A 16,383-nucleotide genomic window follows, 5' to 3' on the forward strand; every position below is an offset into this window, starting at 1 on the left:
ATAATCGTACCGAGTCCAATAGGGGGATTCCATCCGCATGTGATGCTCCCTCTGTGCACCACCCTCAGGGGGCCTATTTTACTGTGGATGCACCGCCCTGGCCCCATGGGAAAGATTTCCCCCCCAACAACATCCTCAGATTTGTCACACCACACAATGTAAGCTACACTCACCTCAAAGATGGACAAAAGAGAGGCATAAGGCGGCCATATGGGTACAGGGCAGCTTTGTAAAATCCAAGATGACCACCCCACCTCTTATAGCCTCTGTCTTAGTAGGTGCTCCACAGCAGAGTCCACAGAAGTCCACTTGTTGCACTTCGAGGATTACTTCAATCCAACAGAACCTCGACTGAACCCTACTCGACCTCTGACCCAAACTGCTGGAAGTCATCATATCACTCACCGACTCAATTTGGGTGAGAGATAGGTCTGGCTTGACTCGACTGTTGATTCAAACCTGTTGGGACCCATCAAACCGCATTGCCTTGAGCGCTGACTGAATCTACCGAAAGCCCTGTCTTGACACCGGCTTGACCACATGAAAGCGTTCAGAAGCCTGTCTCGATGGTGTTGTATACCCAAGACATGAATAAGGTAGTGTAAAGTGTCTCTGTCGCGCTGGTTCACTTTATGGAATCATTCTTTAAGACATATACTTTTTGAACAGCGACATTGTTGCAATGTATTGTCCATGCTCAAGTATCCAAAGTGCCATACACAACTGTACACATCTTATGTGTTGTCTTTTACTGTGGTGGCATTTTACTTGTGTTTTAGTTAGTTATTTACATTAATATTGTTTAATTAAAAGTCTGTAATGTTGATTAGTCATTAGTTTATTTTGGACTATTGTTCTTAAGTTGTTTAGTTTGCTACTGCTATCACCTCATAGCCCTTCTGAAGGATGTAGACTGCCATCGGTTCAATGTTACCACAAAAGGCGAAAGAGATATACCTGTACGGCTTTGCCTATTTTACCTTAATGTTTGGGATTACTGCTGGTTTAGTAGTAGTGTGGGGCTGAGTAGGTGATTTAACCATCACTTATCGCTGTCATTCTGCAAAGAAGTCATCATTTTGTCACAAAGAGGTAATGTGTTTTTTTAATCCTCCGTAGTTGTCGAAAGGCCTAGTATTTGGAGAGAAACACTATAAGAGTGTATTGTCTGTGATGTGCGATGTGAAGAAGAAGCGGATAGGCTGTGCGATGGGTGCTGGGTTCTGACAGATCTTGAAAATGACCTGCGAACAAGGCTGCAGGATCTATGACAGTTTTTCCAATTTCGTATTTGTTGTTAGTGTATACTGAAATAATTCACAGTTTTGGAAGTACTAGCAACCAATCTGTAGGCAAAATGAAGCATTATCTTTGGGCTTGTAAAAGAAATAGGCAACTGGTTTTATTCTGAGCAACCCTTTCCAAGTTACCGGTCCCGTTACTTCATCCGCATGAGCTGCTTAGCCCCACAGACCCTCCCAAGTTTTTATTAAACTACTGATCTGAAACAGCAGAAGTCTCAACACCTATGGGGGAAAGAGGAAGTGGATAAAATAAAAAACACAGGCTACACTCTTCAACTTAGTTGAGAACCTGTTGCACCTTGAACAGCTGGGAAGTGTGAAGAAAAATCCAATAACTGTGGTTACTTTAATTATTTCTCTGTAACTTTTCACTGAAGAGTTTTCCTTTATTGAATCCATAACACGTGTAGAGACTTTTGGAGCAAAGTTCATTTCAGTTAACTTGAATGGGTTATTAACAACATGTTATTTATCAGTTTGAATTTTATATTCTTTTAATATTTTATGGAATTCTTTCCAATAAAATCTTGAAGATCATATTCTTTAGCAATTTAGGTTATTCAAAAGTGTTTTCTTACTAATAACTTTGTCTCGCTGCTTCAGAAGCGAGCCCACCTTTTTTCTGTAGATAGTGTACAGTAACCCAACCCATGCGCATACTCATTTAGGAATTGTCTGGGAGAGACACGTTTCCCCTCCAGGCCTGTTCAATGTATTTCCTTTTAAGCACAATGAAAATTGAGACCCTAGTCTCAAAATGCATGTGCTCGGTGGTGTAATTCCACATTTAAACACTCAACGCGCTTAACTGGAAAACAAATGGCAAACTCCAAAAATGATTTTTCGTGCCTTGAAACACTTGTGTATAGGCGCGTTACAAATGCCATATCATATCATATCGGTAAGCGAAGAGACAGCCACAGTCAATGACTTAACTCATGCTGAACCTTTTCAGATAACTTCACTAAGCTTCTCATCGCAATGCGAGTGCGCAACAGCAACTCCTAGACACTGTTGTTACACTAAGCGTGTGTAATGTTTTTTTCTTCAGCTTCACAATAAACAGCCTCCTGCAGTGAAAAGCGCATTCAAACGATTTGCTCATTAAGAATCTTAAACCTAACTAAATCCCAAACTTATGTTCAACGAAACAAAAATTATTTCAAGTTTCTCTTCTCTGTAGCTCTTTTTAACATTAGTCCAGAACCTTAAATAGAGCGCAATGCTCCCACCAATAAATAAGCTTGTCTTGTCCCACGTGTTGCTCCAAGGGAAACTTGAACTTCACCAATTACCTGAACAAAATGTCTGGAACACTTAAATTAGGCCTTAAAACAAAGTGTTATCTGTAACAGGATTCTGTTTGGGGAAGGACAATAAAAGGCAGTTTAGAATGCCCTTTTAGTTTCCTTGCACCCACAACCTCAAATCAGCTTCCAGTTTCTTCTTCTCCAATCAATTGCTAGCTTGCTCAGCTCCTTGTTGGCTTGGGGAACTCCCCTTCAAAAACAATAGGGTTAAGGGCCAAACCAACTAAATAAGGTTAAAATACTGAATGTAGCTAATAGTCACAATGTTTTGACATACATCAGAATGAGAACCTGACACCAAGGAGAAAGAATATTTTGAGAGACAAATGGTGTGGATTAGTTACAAAAGGAGCTATTAAAAAGGACATTATTTAATTGTGCTAACATTGTAAATTAGCTCTTTTTCAAATGTCTTGATAATACTTGCAGTATATATTGTAGTCATAATAAGAACGTTGCACTTGTCTTACTGAACAAAGCACGTTATCCAAGCAAAGACAAACCATAATAATTTGTTCCCAATAGAGGGTTACCATTCCAAGATGGACATGCTATAACTCACCTATTGTACTCTTTTAAAATCAGAAAGGGGAAGGGGACAGAAAATAATAGCAATTGTTGATTTATAAAGCGCTTAATACCAGGAATGGTTTCTAATCGTGGGATTCTAACCTATGTTGTGCTGCGTTGTCTTGCTTCAAAGACAAAGGCGTTGCTCCTGAGCTATCCCTCCTCCATGGCACCATTGGGGGCCCCTTGCTGCTTTGCATAAAATCAAACAGTGTTTTGGGAACATAAGAATGACCACAAATCTTTATATTTCATAATTTTATCTGTTATAAAATGATTGCATGCTTTCCTTGATAAGTACATAATGCACTCTGGGATTGGTAATCATTTCATTTTTTGGATCACTTAACACAATATTAAATTGTGCCCATGAACCACATATATTCACTCTGACAGCCACAGGAATCAGATTAGAGGGTAAAATGGCTGTGACATCTGTCACTCCATTAGGATCCACGGTTGTCCTTTTTCATATTTCCAGAGATAAAGTTCCCTCTGCCCAAAACGGGGAGCTTTGCAGATTTTTAGAAGAGGCCGGTATGTCTGTGAATATGTGCAGTCCTCCATGTGTAGACATCATTAGATCATTCAATATAAAGGATCCAAGTGTTATAAAAGAGGTGGGTCTTGTTTGTCACTAAGTTGAAAGTAACATTTTAAAAATAGTTTTGAAGGTTTTAAAAATAAATCATGAATTTGGTTCAATCATAAAAGTTATTTAGAAATGTTGAAAATAGGATTAATCACAACTTTTACAAACACTGATTTTTTTTAGGACATTTATTAAACACCGGTTTCTAAAAAATTAATTAACACATTTTATAGATTGTTAAACCAACAACCACAGCCTTGAATGACATAAAGTGGCAGTATTTTCAAATGGGCAAATCATTTCCTACAATTGGAAGGGATATTCTCTACTGTGGCATCTAGTCATGGCAGCAGGGTTTATTTCTTTAGCAAATTGCCCACAGGTGAGTTTTCCTCACCCCAATTTTTATAACCATACCATTGTCCCTCTTTGTATTATCATCCTTACTGGAAAGTTCCAAAATAACCAGAGCAGGGAAGATTTTTGTGACACTGAGTCAGACTAGTAATTATCATAACGATTTGAAAATTCTCTGCTTAGAAGATCCTAAGGGCTGACTCTAAGGAGAATACTCAAATAGTATAATAGAATTCCAAGTACGGCAGTGTGGTAAAAAGTGGTGGTAATTGCATTGCTATCACTTTACTGCCACATTACAGCACCGCCGTACTACAAGTTTGGGGTGTAAGTCAGAGAATCTACCTTCAGCAAGAAGCTTGAGACAAATCTTCACCTTACTGCCCAAAAACATCATATTACTGAGCAGTATTAACGCTCGTGGTAAATATGCAAAAAATCCCCATAGTAAGTACACGGGACTGAGTGGCAGTAACAGTAATCAGTTTTGACACTAAACCATTGGATTTACTGACACACTTGGAATGATGCCCAAAGATTTGTGTTCAGAGTTCCTGGAGGTCCAGGCTTTCACATTCTGATATTCACAGAGATTTAATCAACACACTCTATGTGGCTACTTTATTTAAGATGAAAACATAAATATTAATGCAGCTGGAAGCAAATCCCTTGTTATTAGTATTTATTGTTAAGAAAATTGTATTTATTGACTAAGTTTGTTCATTAGAAGAGCTGCCTGGCAAACCCACAGAGTTGGAGAACAGGAGTCACCTGAATGGTCAAATCAAATGCCTGCCGTAGCCGATGTGCCCGACAGGTCTGACCCTGCTGTGCGCAACGGCCACGGTAGGAAGACTTGTCACTGGAGCACTGTCACTGTTTCTAACGGTGCCAGTGCTCCCATTTCCCCCTTCCCATAGAGTCGCATAGAACTCTATGGGAATGGGGATTTACAAATGTACCAGTAAATTCTTACGGGTCCGTCCGCAACCCGCCGGCACCACCGGCAGGGTTACCGTAGGAACCGCAATGAGGCTCCATGTGTCCTAAGCAGGTAGTCTACCAATGTGCCATCAATGTATGACTCTAGCTTGCTCTTGGGCTTGTGTGAGGTAAAATGTGCTTTTCAGAATAAACACCAATGATATGCAGTTTACCTTATACTGTTCCTCGCAGAAGGCGCTGGAGCTACAGATGGAGAGTCACCGAGATGCCCACCATAAGCAGCTAGCCCGGCTGAGAGACGAGATCAACGAAAAGCAGAAGATCATCGACGAGCTGAAGGAGTAAGGCAAAGCGATGCATGAGATTATAAAATCACTGCCACAACTACATTTTGGCTTGTTTGGTGAAAGGATTTGTGCTGTCTGGCAAATATTTCCAAAATGTCAAGATGGTTTTTAGAGGGTGGAGATTAATGTTTTCTTTATTTTTTAACAATTTGTGATAATCACTGAAAGATAATGCCCTTGCAAGAATTACATTTCTTGGCTATCCCTTAGACTAATCTAGTTCCCGACAGGAAAATGACATCCCTGTGGATTATTATTGTTTAAGTTAATTGCACTTTATGTGACATAACGAATGTGAGTGTGACGTCTACATTTAATACATTTCTTTTTGTTGGTTCATACACAGTTATCAACATTATTAAATGTGTTACAGGCAATAAGAGAATTAGAAAACCTCTACAAATCAAAAAGATTTAAAACTATTGAAACAGTTTTAAAAATCCATTGGGTGTTAGTGTAACTAGCATAGTTACGTAAACCGGTTAATGCACGCTAGCCGCGTCACCAAATTGTTGTATGTGTTCTAAGCCGCTCCAATCAGAGTAAAGGTTAACTTTGCCTAAGTAAATCATTTAGTCATCATTTAATTAATATCAGCTTATTCTTTAATAAATTAATATATGTATCTGTCGAATTCTGAGGGATTGAATGCTTCTGTGTGTCATAGCTCACAGAATGCCTCATTGAAATCTTCCAAGTAAGCATTTTATTTTAGTCATACCAGCTCGACAAACCTAAATATGATTTCCTTATTGGTGTCACCTCTAATTCAGAAAACTGTTTAATAAAGAAGGGTTTCAGAAACTGAAAGAATCAAAAACACCACATGCCTTATTGAGGAGCCAGTAAATAAGTACTTTATGTGTATGACATTGGAAGGTATAATGAACTATAACTTATAAAAGACACCTCATTTAAAAGTACAGTAAGTTTAGTCAATTGCTAATGATTAAAATATCAAATGCTTTGCTTATCAGAGCCTCCCACTGATTACAATACAGTGTTGTTGTTTTGGGTGGTTAAACATTAGTCAGTCAGTCAAGAAAGATTTATTTTGGTAAAAATATCATAAAATCGCATACATTCTTCACAACTATAACACAATTCATGTATATACAAAATCCTTAGTAAAAAACAGTTTCAATATTTTCACTAATGGTATGATGTATATACATGGCAAAACAAACCTTAATGGCAAAAAGGAAAACATTAACCTAAAATCATCTTAAATCAATGAACTGATACAAATACCACCAATGAACATGACAAGTTCATTACATGTGCTAAAATTGATGATTAAGGACTCACTCCCCATTGGATTAGACTTCTAACATAGCTAAAGAATAGAGATAGGCAAAGATTGTATTGACATTTGTTTAGTTACAAAGAGTATCCTGGGAAGAAATGCTCTATACAGATTATTGAGATCAGTACATGACAACAAGGTACTTGATGGTAGTATCCCTAAACCATGATTGTGTGAGCAGGGAAAGAAAACCGGAAAGCGGGTTGTGAGGATCTTCCCATCGCAGAAGGTGGTTATTTAGTAAAATGTTTAATATTTTGAAGGAGGTCACCACGCATAAATCAAAGACAGATTGTGGCTGCATGTTTACATCATTGAAGGAAAGCTAACTCTTGCACAGGAAAGCAGCTTATTGCAATAATCATGCAGTGTTCCAAAACATAGGTTTACACATTGTGTCAAACAAAGTCACACTCAGCTACATGCCTGTACTTGAGCGTTTTATGTTTTAAATTAGGTGAGTGATACCCTTTAAACCTGTGAGCAAATAAGATTCAAGTCCTTCACCGTCAATTAAAAACTGCTTGTTATGGAAACTGATTAAATGAAAACAATACACAAGCTATGCTCTTATCCATTTTAGCACTGAATGCAAACATTTGTGTATCTTGCAAACTTGGTCCCTGCAAAAATTAAGCTACATCTGTCTTCCCACAGCCTGAATCAAAAGCTGCAGTTGGAGCTGGAAAAGCTGCGGGCCGATTACGAGAAGCTAAAGACCCAGGAAGAGGAGAAAAATGGACGGCTTCAGGAGCTGACGTACGTCCTGTCACCTAAGTGAGATGGAATGTCTGAGACGCTCACAGGATTCACGATGTTACAAAACATCGTTTTGCTTGTACAGTATGAACAAGTGGAGTGGAGGGGCTAATGTCAGCCTTGGCCCCTCTCAGATTTTGAAGTGAAAGTGGAGGAGTGAGATAAGAATTGAGGTGCTTTTACAGATGCACTCTGGCATCTCTGGACACTGCTAGAACCATAGCTGTCAGTGGAGTAGCAGTACTGCATTAAGGGGGTTAGTCCTGAAAGCCAGAATTTGCATGGATCATCTGTAATGCGTGTACAGATGAGGGCTTAGTCCTCGAATTATTGTTTATTTATTCTTTGCTTGTTAGGCACTTATACAACTTATACAATAAGAATATACTGTTTTAAAGTGCCCACAGGGCAGGGAGGGAGGGTGGGAAATACAATTACAACACAATATTAAGAGCAGAGGGGAAGGAGGTGGCAGAAACTAACCTACTATATCTTGTGAGTATTCAGAACGTGCAAGTGCAGAAAGAAAGAAGGAAGAGGGGGTAAGTGCTGGGAAGTCCGAGCTCGGGGGTGAGCCATGGACGAAGTGCTAGGATTGTTGAGTGCTTGACGGCCTGGGCTGTGGGAGGTATAAGTCCGAGTCTCCAGGGCAGAGGGTGTGCAGATGCAAAGTGCTGTGGATAGACAGGAGTTGGGGAGAATTGGTGTGGGAGGTCAAGGCCACAAAGATGCATAAGGGCCAAGGACACCAATACAGCCCCTACGAGATTAGCAGAGGAGAGAAGGAAGGAAGGAGAAGGAAAAGAAGAAAGTCTTAAGGAGCTTCCAGAATTTGAGGAGATTCTGCTCAAGGCACAGGAAGAGGGGGAGGCTATTCCAAAGGAGGGAGTCCGCATAGGAAAGAGAGCGACCCCCTGCCCTCTGGTAGCAAAACGCTTTACACACAAGGAGTTGGTGCCAGAGGAGCAAAGTGATCTGGAGGGTGAGTATTTAGGGAGATAAAGTTGAAGATAGTGCGGTCCCCTGGCCCAAACAGCCTTGTGGATGATGCAGAAGGCTTTGAATTTAATCTGTGCTGCAACCGGGAGCCAGTGAAGACATTTTAGTGCAGGAGAGATGGAATCACTGGGATTAAGGATAAGTCTTGCTGCCCTATTCTGGACAAGCTGAAAGGGTTGCAGAAGTGAAGAAGGCAGATTCAGGAGGAGGTTGTTACAGTAGTCAAGTCTAGAGAAAACCAAGGCTTGAGTCACATTTAACCTCTGAGGGAAAGTGAGAAAAGGTAGAATTCCATTGAGAAGGAAGAGCTGATAGTTGGACTTCTTGGCAATGTCCTGAGTGTGAGGGAGGAAGGAGAGAGAGGAGTCGAAGATGACTCCAAGGTTTCTGGCTTCAGTTGAAGGTGTAGGGGGAGAGCCCAAGGAGGAAGGCCAGAGTTAGGGGAAGAAGGAGGGAGCAGATGTCCCAATGGGAAGGATCTCAGTTTTACAGGTGTTGAGGCAGAGATCATTGGAGGCGCACCAACACTGGATGGCAGATAGACAGTCATGGATGATGGAGGGTGAAAGAGGGTCAGCAGGGAGTCTGAAGAAGAGCTGTTTGGCATCTGCGTAACACTGGAAGTTGGAGAAGACGGTGGAGATGAGGCGTGAAAGGAGAGCAAGGTAGATGTTAAAGAGCCAGGGGGAGTGTATAGTGGGTTGAAGTTCAGTGGCTGAGCTGTAGTAGTAAAGGGAGTCTCTGTACTGGAATAAGCATTCAGAACAAGATGAATTGACAGAGATGAGTGTACGTCTCTGTATCAGAGTTACAGGAGATGTTAAAATCCAGACGTGAGGTGTATCAGCACAGCTGTGCAGTTGTCAGTACTTGAATTAATTAAGTTGCTGAATCTTTTTAGTTTTTTAGTTTCGCAGGAGCTGACACTGGCCCCACAGACCCCAGAGCATCCGAAAAGCAGCTATTTGAATTTAAACCTAAGCTCTCCCTAGACACACTGATGGGAAACGATATTGGGACCAAAATACAAACTTCACACACTCCACTCCTTGTGTCTTTAGCTCTGGAAGTCTTTTAAACTCTGTAGGCGTTCTCTTTCCACTTCCTTTCACTTTAAACCTTTATTTACATGTACTGCTTTGAACTTTAACATGGAACACTTTCCGTCTCTACATGTACAGATCAGCGTCACTTGGTTTCCTTTCTCGATGCAGATGCTCTGTAAGAGCACTGTAAGTACTGGGAGCTTCTTATTTGCTTTAGCGAGCAGCCTGCCAAACGCTGAATGCCATGTTCATTCTCTTCCCTGAAGGGACACCATTTTTGTGCAGTGCAGCCTGGCGCTGTGTTCACTACTGCGTACCTCATTCAGCGTTCTACTATGCATGTGCCTCTCACTGCGTTGGGCAGCCTTAGCTTGGTGTTTCTATATCATGACCAGTCTTCAATTCAATGCAGGAGCTGCTGAGACCCACAGTCCTCCCAAAATGTTGCACACTTTACTGACCAGAGCAACAGTCTAATGCACAACATCCCAGTCTATTTGCCCAGGGACCTGACACTCTGCTAGAAACCTCTGTCAAAAGACTTGGGTGCTTTTCCTTGAATTAATATTTAAACAGCAATTAAGCTAAAGGGTTATGCTTCTCTAAATGTCCTTTACCTTGACAGTTTTAGCTTTTACCCTGCTGCTCCAAAATAATATCTTAATCGCTGATCCACACCAATGTCTACTTGATCAGGTCCCACAAAGATTTCTTGAAGATTTTCTGTGGCTGAATCTCTGACCTTCTTGATTGGCCTTTCTAAATTCAGGATGATCAGATGAAAAGCAATCTCAGGTAGATTCCCAGCAGGTGCGTAGCAACCCAGAGCCAATCAAGCATCATTCTCTTCCCCACCATCTTGGCTTGGGAGAGCCCTAGGCATCTGAGAAACCTGATTAAGGAAAATCTGTATTCAGAAATTAACTCCCCATTCATACGCCAAACCACACTCACAAGGCCCTCAACTCTACTCTGAATTCTCCAAACTGCGAATCCCTGACAGTACCCCCTCTTTCAAAGCCCATTCCGTGGGTCTGATTTCCCAGGTCTGGATAAATGAAACTTCCTGACTAATTGTGCAGCATGAACATTCTGTGCTTTCGCCCACCTTCTTTCCTCAGGACTGTAAGCTTTCTAATTGATTAGACACTGTTACCATCGCCTCATGAAGCAGGAGACTAAAATGGCCTGAATTTCGTACTCCTCTGCATCCTTCTCCACCACAATGGGAGGAGGTACCTTTCCTAGTCGTCCGGTCCTGAAGCCTTGTCCGCAGGAGCTGCTGAGCCCCAAAGTCCATCCAAGATGTCTAGTCAACTACTGATTTGAAACAGCAGAAGTCTCAACACCCCTGAGGGAAAGGGGAAGTGGATAAAACAAAAAAGGACACAGGTCACTCGCACACCAACTAGCTGAGCACCTACAGAGGATGAGAGAAATAAAGATATTATTTCCTTTCTACTAAAAGAAACCCCTCCAAAATTCCCTTGTCATTTCTAATGCCTGTTATGCCTTCCTGGATTGCTGGAAGGTGAAATTAAGAAGTCTCATTGCTGTGAAACCTCTCATTCTAAACCTTACACAAGAGGAAACTTCTTTTGAACTTGCATTAAATTCTTAAAGTCAGTATTGTTTCTTCTATAAGGAATTGAGTTCATTTAATACAAGTTGTTGACTGTCATACTAGCTTCTAAAATAGCAGCTTTCCTTAGGAGAAAATGTGTTAAATTTTAAAACTTCAAAAAGTTACAGGTTAAACTTGATCAAAATCAACTTGCACATTTGCATGTCATTTTCCTCTGTTTGCAGTGAGCTCACCGTTTAACCATCAGTGTCCTTTAAAACATTTTCTTAGTATTAACACAGCTTAAGCAGTGCTGACAGGGTCACTCCTACTTTCATTAGTTTGAATGGGGAATGACTGAAGCGCACTGCTCTCTGCTTCAGAGTCACTACTCTATGAGCATGCGCGAGTGGGTAATGAACATAAATCCTTCACCCTGTTTACATTAAAAGGTTAGTTGGACTGTTTAAATTAAAACGTAATGAACGGATTAGCCGCTCAATATTCTGACCCTTCTGGATTCATAAAGTCTGCCGTGTGACCAGTGCAAAAGCTGCTCTATATCCAAACCCAGTGGGGTTTATGAGTCCTTCATGAGACTTACGGCTTCCAGACAGAGACGCTAGTCTCCAGAGCCTGCACGCGTGCAGCGTATTTCAAAGTGGACATTCGCTGCGGCGCGTGTGCCAAAATAAAAACACAATTGCTAATTTTGTCAATACTTTGCCTCACACAGAGTACACGTAGCTCAACACTCAATTCAGGAACAAGAGCCAGAGCACAACAAAGAGAAATTGACTTGCAAAGGAGTTACACGTTGCTTCGTGGGACAATTTACATAACCTTCCTCAGTTTGATCTTCTGACAGCTATTGAGAGGATTTTGAAAAGGAAAGTATTTGTAACTGACTAAATACCTAAACTAAGATAAACAACAAGTTACTTTAAAGGTATTTCTTTACCTATTTCTTTAAAGGTATTTTTTATGTGAAGAGAGAAAAGTCTCTCTTCACATGGAGCTAGAGCACAGTGTTCCCACCGGTCTATCTGCTTGTCTTGTCCCACATTGCTCTGATTCCAAACCTGTTCCTCCATCAGACTGGGCAAATTACAAAGGAGTCATAATAGGGCCTAACTTAAGAAATACATAAAACAGGACGTTCCTGTTAAGGAGAGGACAATGAAAGGCAGTTTTGAATCCCCTAACAATTTCCTAACACCCACAACCTCCAATCATCCTGCGGCATCTTCATCCAATCAATGCCCAATCAATGCCCAGCTTCCTCTGTACCATGCCGGATTGGGAAACTTTCCCTTCTAATAAAATGGAGGTTAAGGACAAATGGGTTAGGGTTAGGGTTAAGGATGTATCTTTAACCCTAAGGGTAATATTAAAAGTAGTGCCTTGGATATTTTTTTGGGCTTATCTGGAAAGGACCAATAAACCTAGGTCTAAACTTATTTCTCCCTTGAAGCTTTATGGGTGTAGTCAACAGCCAAACCTGATCTCCCTTCTGCTAATTAGGAGCTACTCCAAGATTTGTCAGCAAATTCCTTATACCTTTTTTTACTAGCTTGTGATGCTTGCATTGCTGTCTGAAGATTTTCCTTCATCATCTTTAACCTGGTTTCCACAACAGCTACTTAAGAATCCTCAGAAACTATTTCCCTCAAAAAACGAGGCTGAGATCCCTGATGTAAAGAAAAGCATGGCATAGAAGTGGAATATTTAACTGAATTGTTATAGCAAAATTCTTAAAACCAGACCAACCCTTACCAGACTTAAGATAGCACCGTAAGTACTTTTCCAATTCCTGATTGACTTACTCAGTCTGTCCATTGGTTTGGAAATGGTAACCTGAGAATAATTTTACATCAATTCCTAGTTGTTTGTTGAATTCCTGGCAGAATTTTGATATGAATGAAGGTCCCTGATCTGAAACGATTTGTGTGTGGGTAACCCATGAAGTCTTAACCACACTCTGTAGGAAACTCTGTGCCAACTTGTCTGTCATCACAGACCCTTCGATCGGAACAAAATGTCCTGTCTGATTTAACAAATCTACAACTACTAAGATGGTAGAACATCCTTTATCCATAGGTAAATCTGTAATAGAGTCCACGGCCGAGGTGCCATTTCCAATGGACATTGCAACCAAGACGGTTTTTGTGTTTCAAATTTTACTTGAGCACAAGTCTCACAAGTCTTCACAAATGTAAAGTATATTCTCTCATAGTTGGCCGCCACACATCTCTCTTCAACTATTCCAGCAACTCAAGAAAAGCAGGGTGACCAGCAAGTTTTGATTTGTGACTATCATTCAAGGTTGCTTGTTGTAACACGATACTAGGCAAATACAATCATTTGTCGCATACGGAAGCCATCCTTCGCGGTTCTCATGGGATCTTGTGCATCCCTTTCTTGCATCTGTTCCTTTGTCATGCTTAGGTTTATTTCTAGAAGCCACCTCTTGGTCTCACTAGTTCCTCCTACTATCATGTTTTTCTCAGGGATTAGCAGTTCTACGCTCATTGTTTCATTTTCTCACTCCATAGATGCTGGCGTGATAATACATTTGCTTTACCATTTAAACGTCCTGGTTTAAATGTGATGGTGAAATCATACAGTCACTGGATGTCTTTCATCAAGTAAATAATGTGTCCATTCTGAAAAGTCTGCTTTTATGACCAATAACTCATGATCTGAGATGGTGTAATTAGCCTCTGGAAGGAAAAGCCTCTTAGAAAAGAAAGCAGTGGGATGCAACTGGCCAGTTTCTTAATGACGTTGAAACAACACTGCTCCAATGGCCAGAGTGGAAGCACCAGCCTCTACCAAAAAGGGCTCTTCAACGTTTGATGTAACAAAATTGGGCCGGCACAGAAACACTCCTTCAGTTTTAGAAATGCCTCTTCCGCTTCTAACATCCAACAGAAGCACACTCCTTTCTTAGCAGTTTAGCTATTGGTGCTACTTGACTAGAAACATCTTTTATGAACCTTTGACAAAAATTGGCAAATCCTGGACAGCTTTAAATGTCTTTTACACTGTGAGGAGTTAGCCATTTCTTAATTGTCTGAACCTTGGGATTATCCATTTCCAAACCTTGCATTGAGATAGCAAACCCCCAAACTCTACCCCCTCATTGTGGAATGGGCTCTTTTCCAACCTGGCATATAAATGATTTTCTTTCAACTTCTGCAGCACAAATCGTACATGTTCTTGATGTTGTTCTAAATCGTGGGGAAAATTAGGATATCATCGATGTAGATTACTACAGATATGTCCAGATACTCCTGCAAAACTTCATTAATAAAGAGCGGAAAGCCTGCTGGAGCATTACACAGTACAAAAGATATCATTTGGTACTCAAAAAACTATGATTGGTTCTGAATGCATTCTTCCACTCATCCCCTTCTCGAACTTGTACTAGGTGGTAAGCTCCCCGCAGGTCTACATTGGAGAATATCTTGAGTCCTTGAATTTGACCCAATACCACTGAGATTAAACGCAGCAGGTAAAAGTACTTGATTCTAATCTTATTATTGGCTATGTATTCAAGCATCTTCTCAAGAACCCATCTCTCTTAGGCACCAAACACAAAAGCGAACCTGCTGGAGGCTGTAAGTGCTGAATAAACCCCTTTTGCAAGTTCTCATCAAGGTATTGTCTCAAATATACATTTTCCTTTTTGGTGAGAGTTAATATCGTACTGCAAGGTATAGGTGCACCTACTTCCAGTTCTATCTTACAATCCTAAGGGTCATGGGGTGGAAGCCCTCCTGACTCAATCTCATCTAACACCTACCAAAAATCCAGATAACATGACGGAAGCTCTCCACATGCTGCCCCAATGTCACACTCACCTGTGTCTCTGCAGGAGCGATGGATGAGCCTCCTTTGACCCCGAGTTCTCACTTCCCCTGTTTCACCCGAAGGAACACCTGTCAAATATAAGATGCACACTCAGACCTGGGTTCACCTGATTCCCCTGGGCCCCTTTCCTTCTCTCTACTATGTGGTGTGATGTCCCCTAAGGGCTTACCTTGGCTTTTAGTGGGGTGTGCACTGCATCCTGCATTCACAGGGGTGCGATTCTATGGGAGATGCACAGCCCTACACGTAGGGATGATGCCAATGTCTGTTTGCCGAGTTCTGATGCCACACGCTGTTATATGTCTTCACAGCGAGGCAGAGTGTTCCATGTGCTAGTTTCTTCACTAGCAAGAAAGTCCTTTCCACACGGCGAATGTTGCGCGGTGGATTTTGGAGTCCGGTATTGTCTGAGTTGTCTTTATTTTGCCAAAGATATCTTGGGTGAGTAGCGCTGCGTGTAGAACTCAGAACTGCCAGTAGGTATGCGCGGCGTTATAAGTTCGAGCGCACCTAGTAATGTCTCTCCTTTCCTTTACAGGAGCGGATTATGGAGTGCTTGCGCCACGAGCCTGGGTTCAGCTCTACTAGAGAGCCTCGGAGGTCCGGTAAGTATGCACAGAGGCTTCGGTAAGTATGCACAGCGTTACTGGAGCGAGCGCAGTAAGTAATGTCTCTCCTTTCTTTTGCAGGAATTTGGGCGCTCCGGCTACGAACCTGGATTCCAGTGTAGCGGGAAGATTCTGTGAGTATGCGTAGTGTTACTGGAGCGAGTGCACTACTGAAAGTTCTTCTTTGCGCTTACAGGTGCCGGTGTAGGTTTCCCCTCGTGTCCGGGGAAAGCTGCGGCACGGAGAAAGCACAGAGGTTGATCCGGAGCAGGTAAGCAGAAGCAGGATGATCCAGAGCAGGTAAGCAGACGCAGGATGATCCAGAGCAGGTAAGCAGAAGCAGGATGATCCAGAGCAGGTAAGCAGGATCACGGTGAGTGTGTTGCTGATGCAGCTTACAGAAAGCAACACGAAGCACTGGAAGAATCTAGGGTGTGGCTTATATAGCCAGCCACACCCGAACACTAGCGAGCTCATGGACTTTCATGCACTTCCTCTTTGGCAACAGGAAGGGGTAACCAGGAAGTTACTACAAACACCAGGAAGGAATTAAAAGAAGGCATCTGCTATGGGTTTTTTTGTGTGCCTTTGCCAGGCCTGCCAAGCCTCCACCCAACTTGCCCCGACAACATGCCTGGTACCCATGACAACCAATGACATATATGTTTTCGGCAACAGCTGCCAGACTGCCCCAGCAAAACTGTCTGCAACATCTGCAGAAATGTCAGAGGATGCTAGTTCATCCTCGGGTCTTCCTTGGAGACACACTTCCCTGCAGTCCACGGTCTTTTTTCCCCAAT

At 41.7% G+C, this 16,383-nt stretch overlaps 1 protein-coding gene across 2 annotated transcripts in view; it reads left to right on the plus strand.

The window, feature by feature from the left end:
* The window catches only part of KIF5A (kinesin family member 5A), a 902,746-nt gene that overhangs the window by 680,814 nt on the left and 205,549 nt on the right, over positions 1-16,383 (plus strand). For both annotated transcript variants that reach the window (XM_069653594.1, XM_069653595.1), the window contains exons 19-20: positions 5,310-5,419; positions 7,389-7,490. In XM_069653594.1, the coding sequence (XP_069509695.1) occupies positions 5,310-5,419; positions 7,389-7,490 (212 nt within the window). The remainder of the gene's footprint in view (positions 1-5,309; positions 5,420-7,388; positions 7,491-16,383) is intronic.

This window comes from Ambystoma mexicanum, chromosome 3q (assembly GCF_040938575.1).
Source record: "Ambystoma mexicanum isolate Mex_15411 chromosome 3q, UKY_AmexF1_1, whole genome shotgun sequence".
NCBI lineage: Eukaryota > Metazoa > Chordata > Amphibia > Caudata > Ambystomatidae > Ambystoma > Ambystoma mexicanum.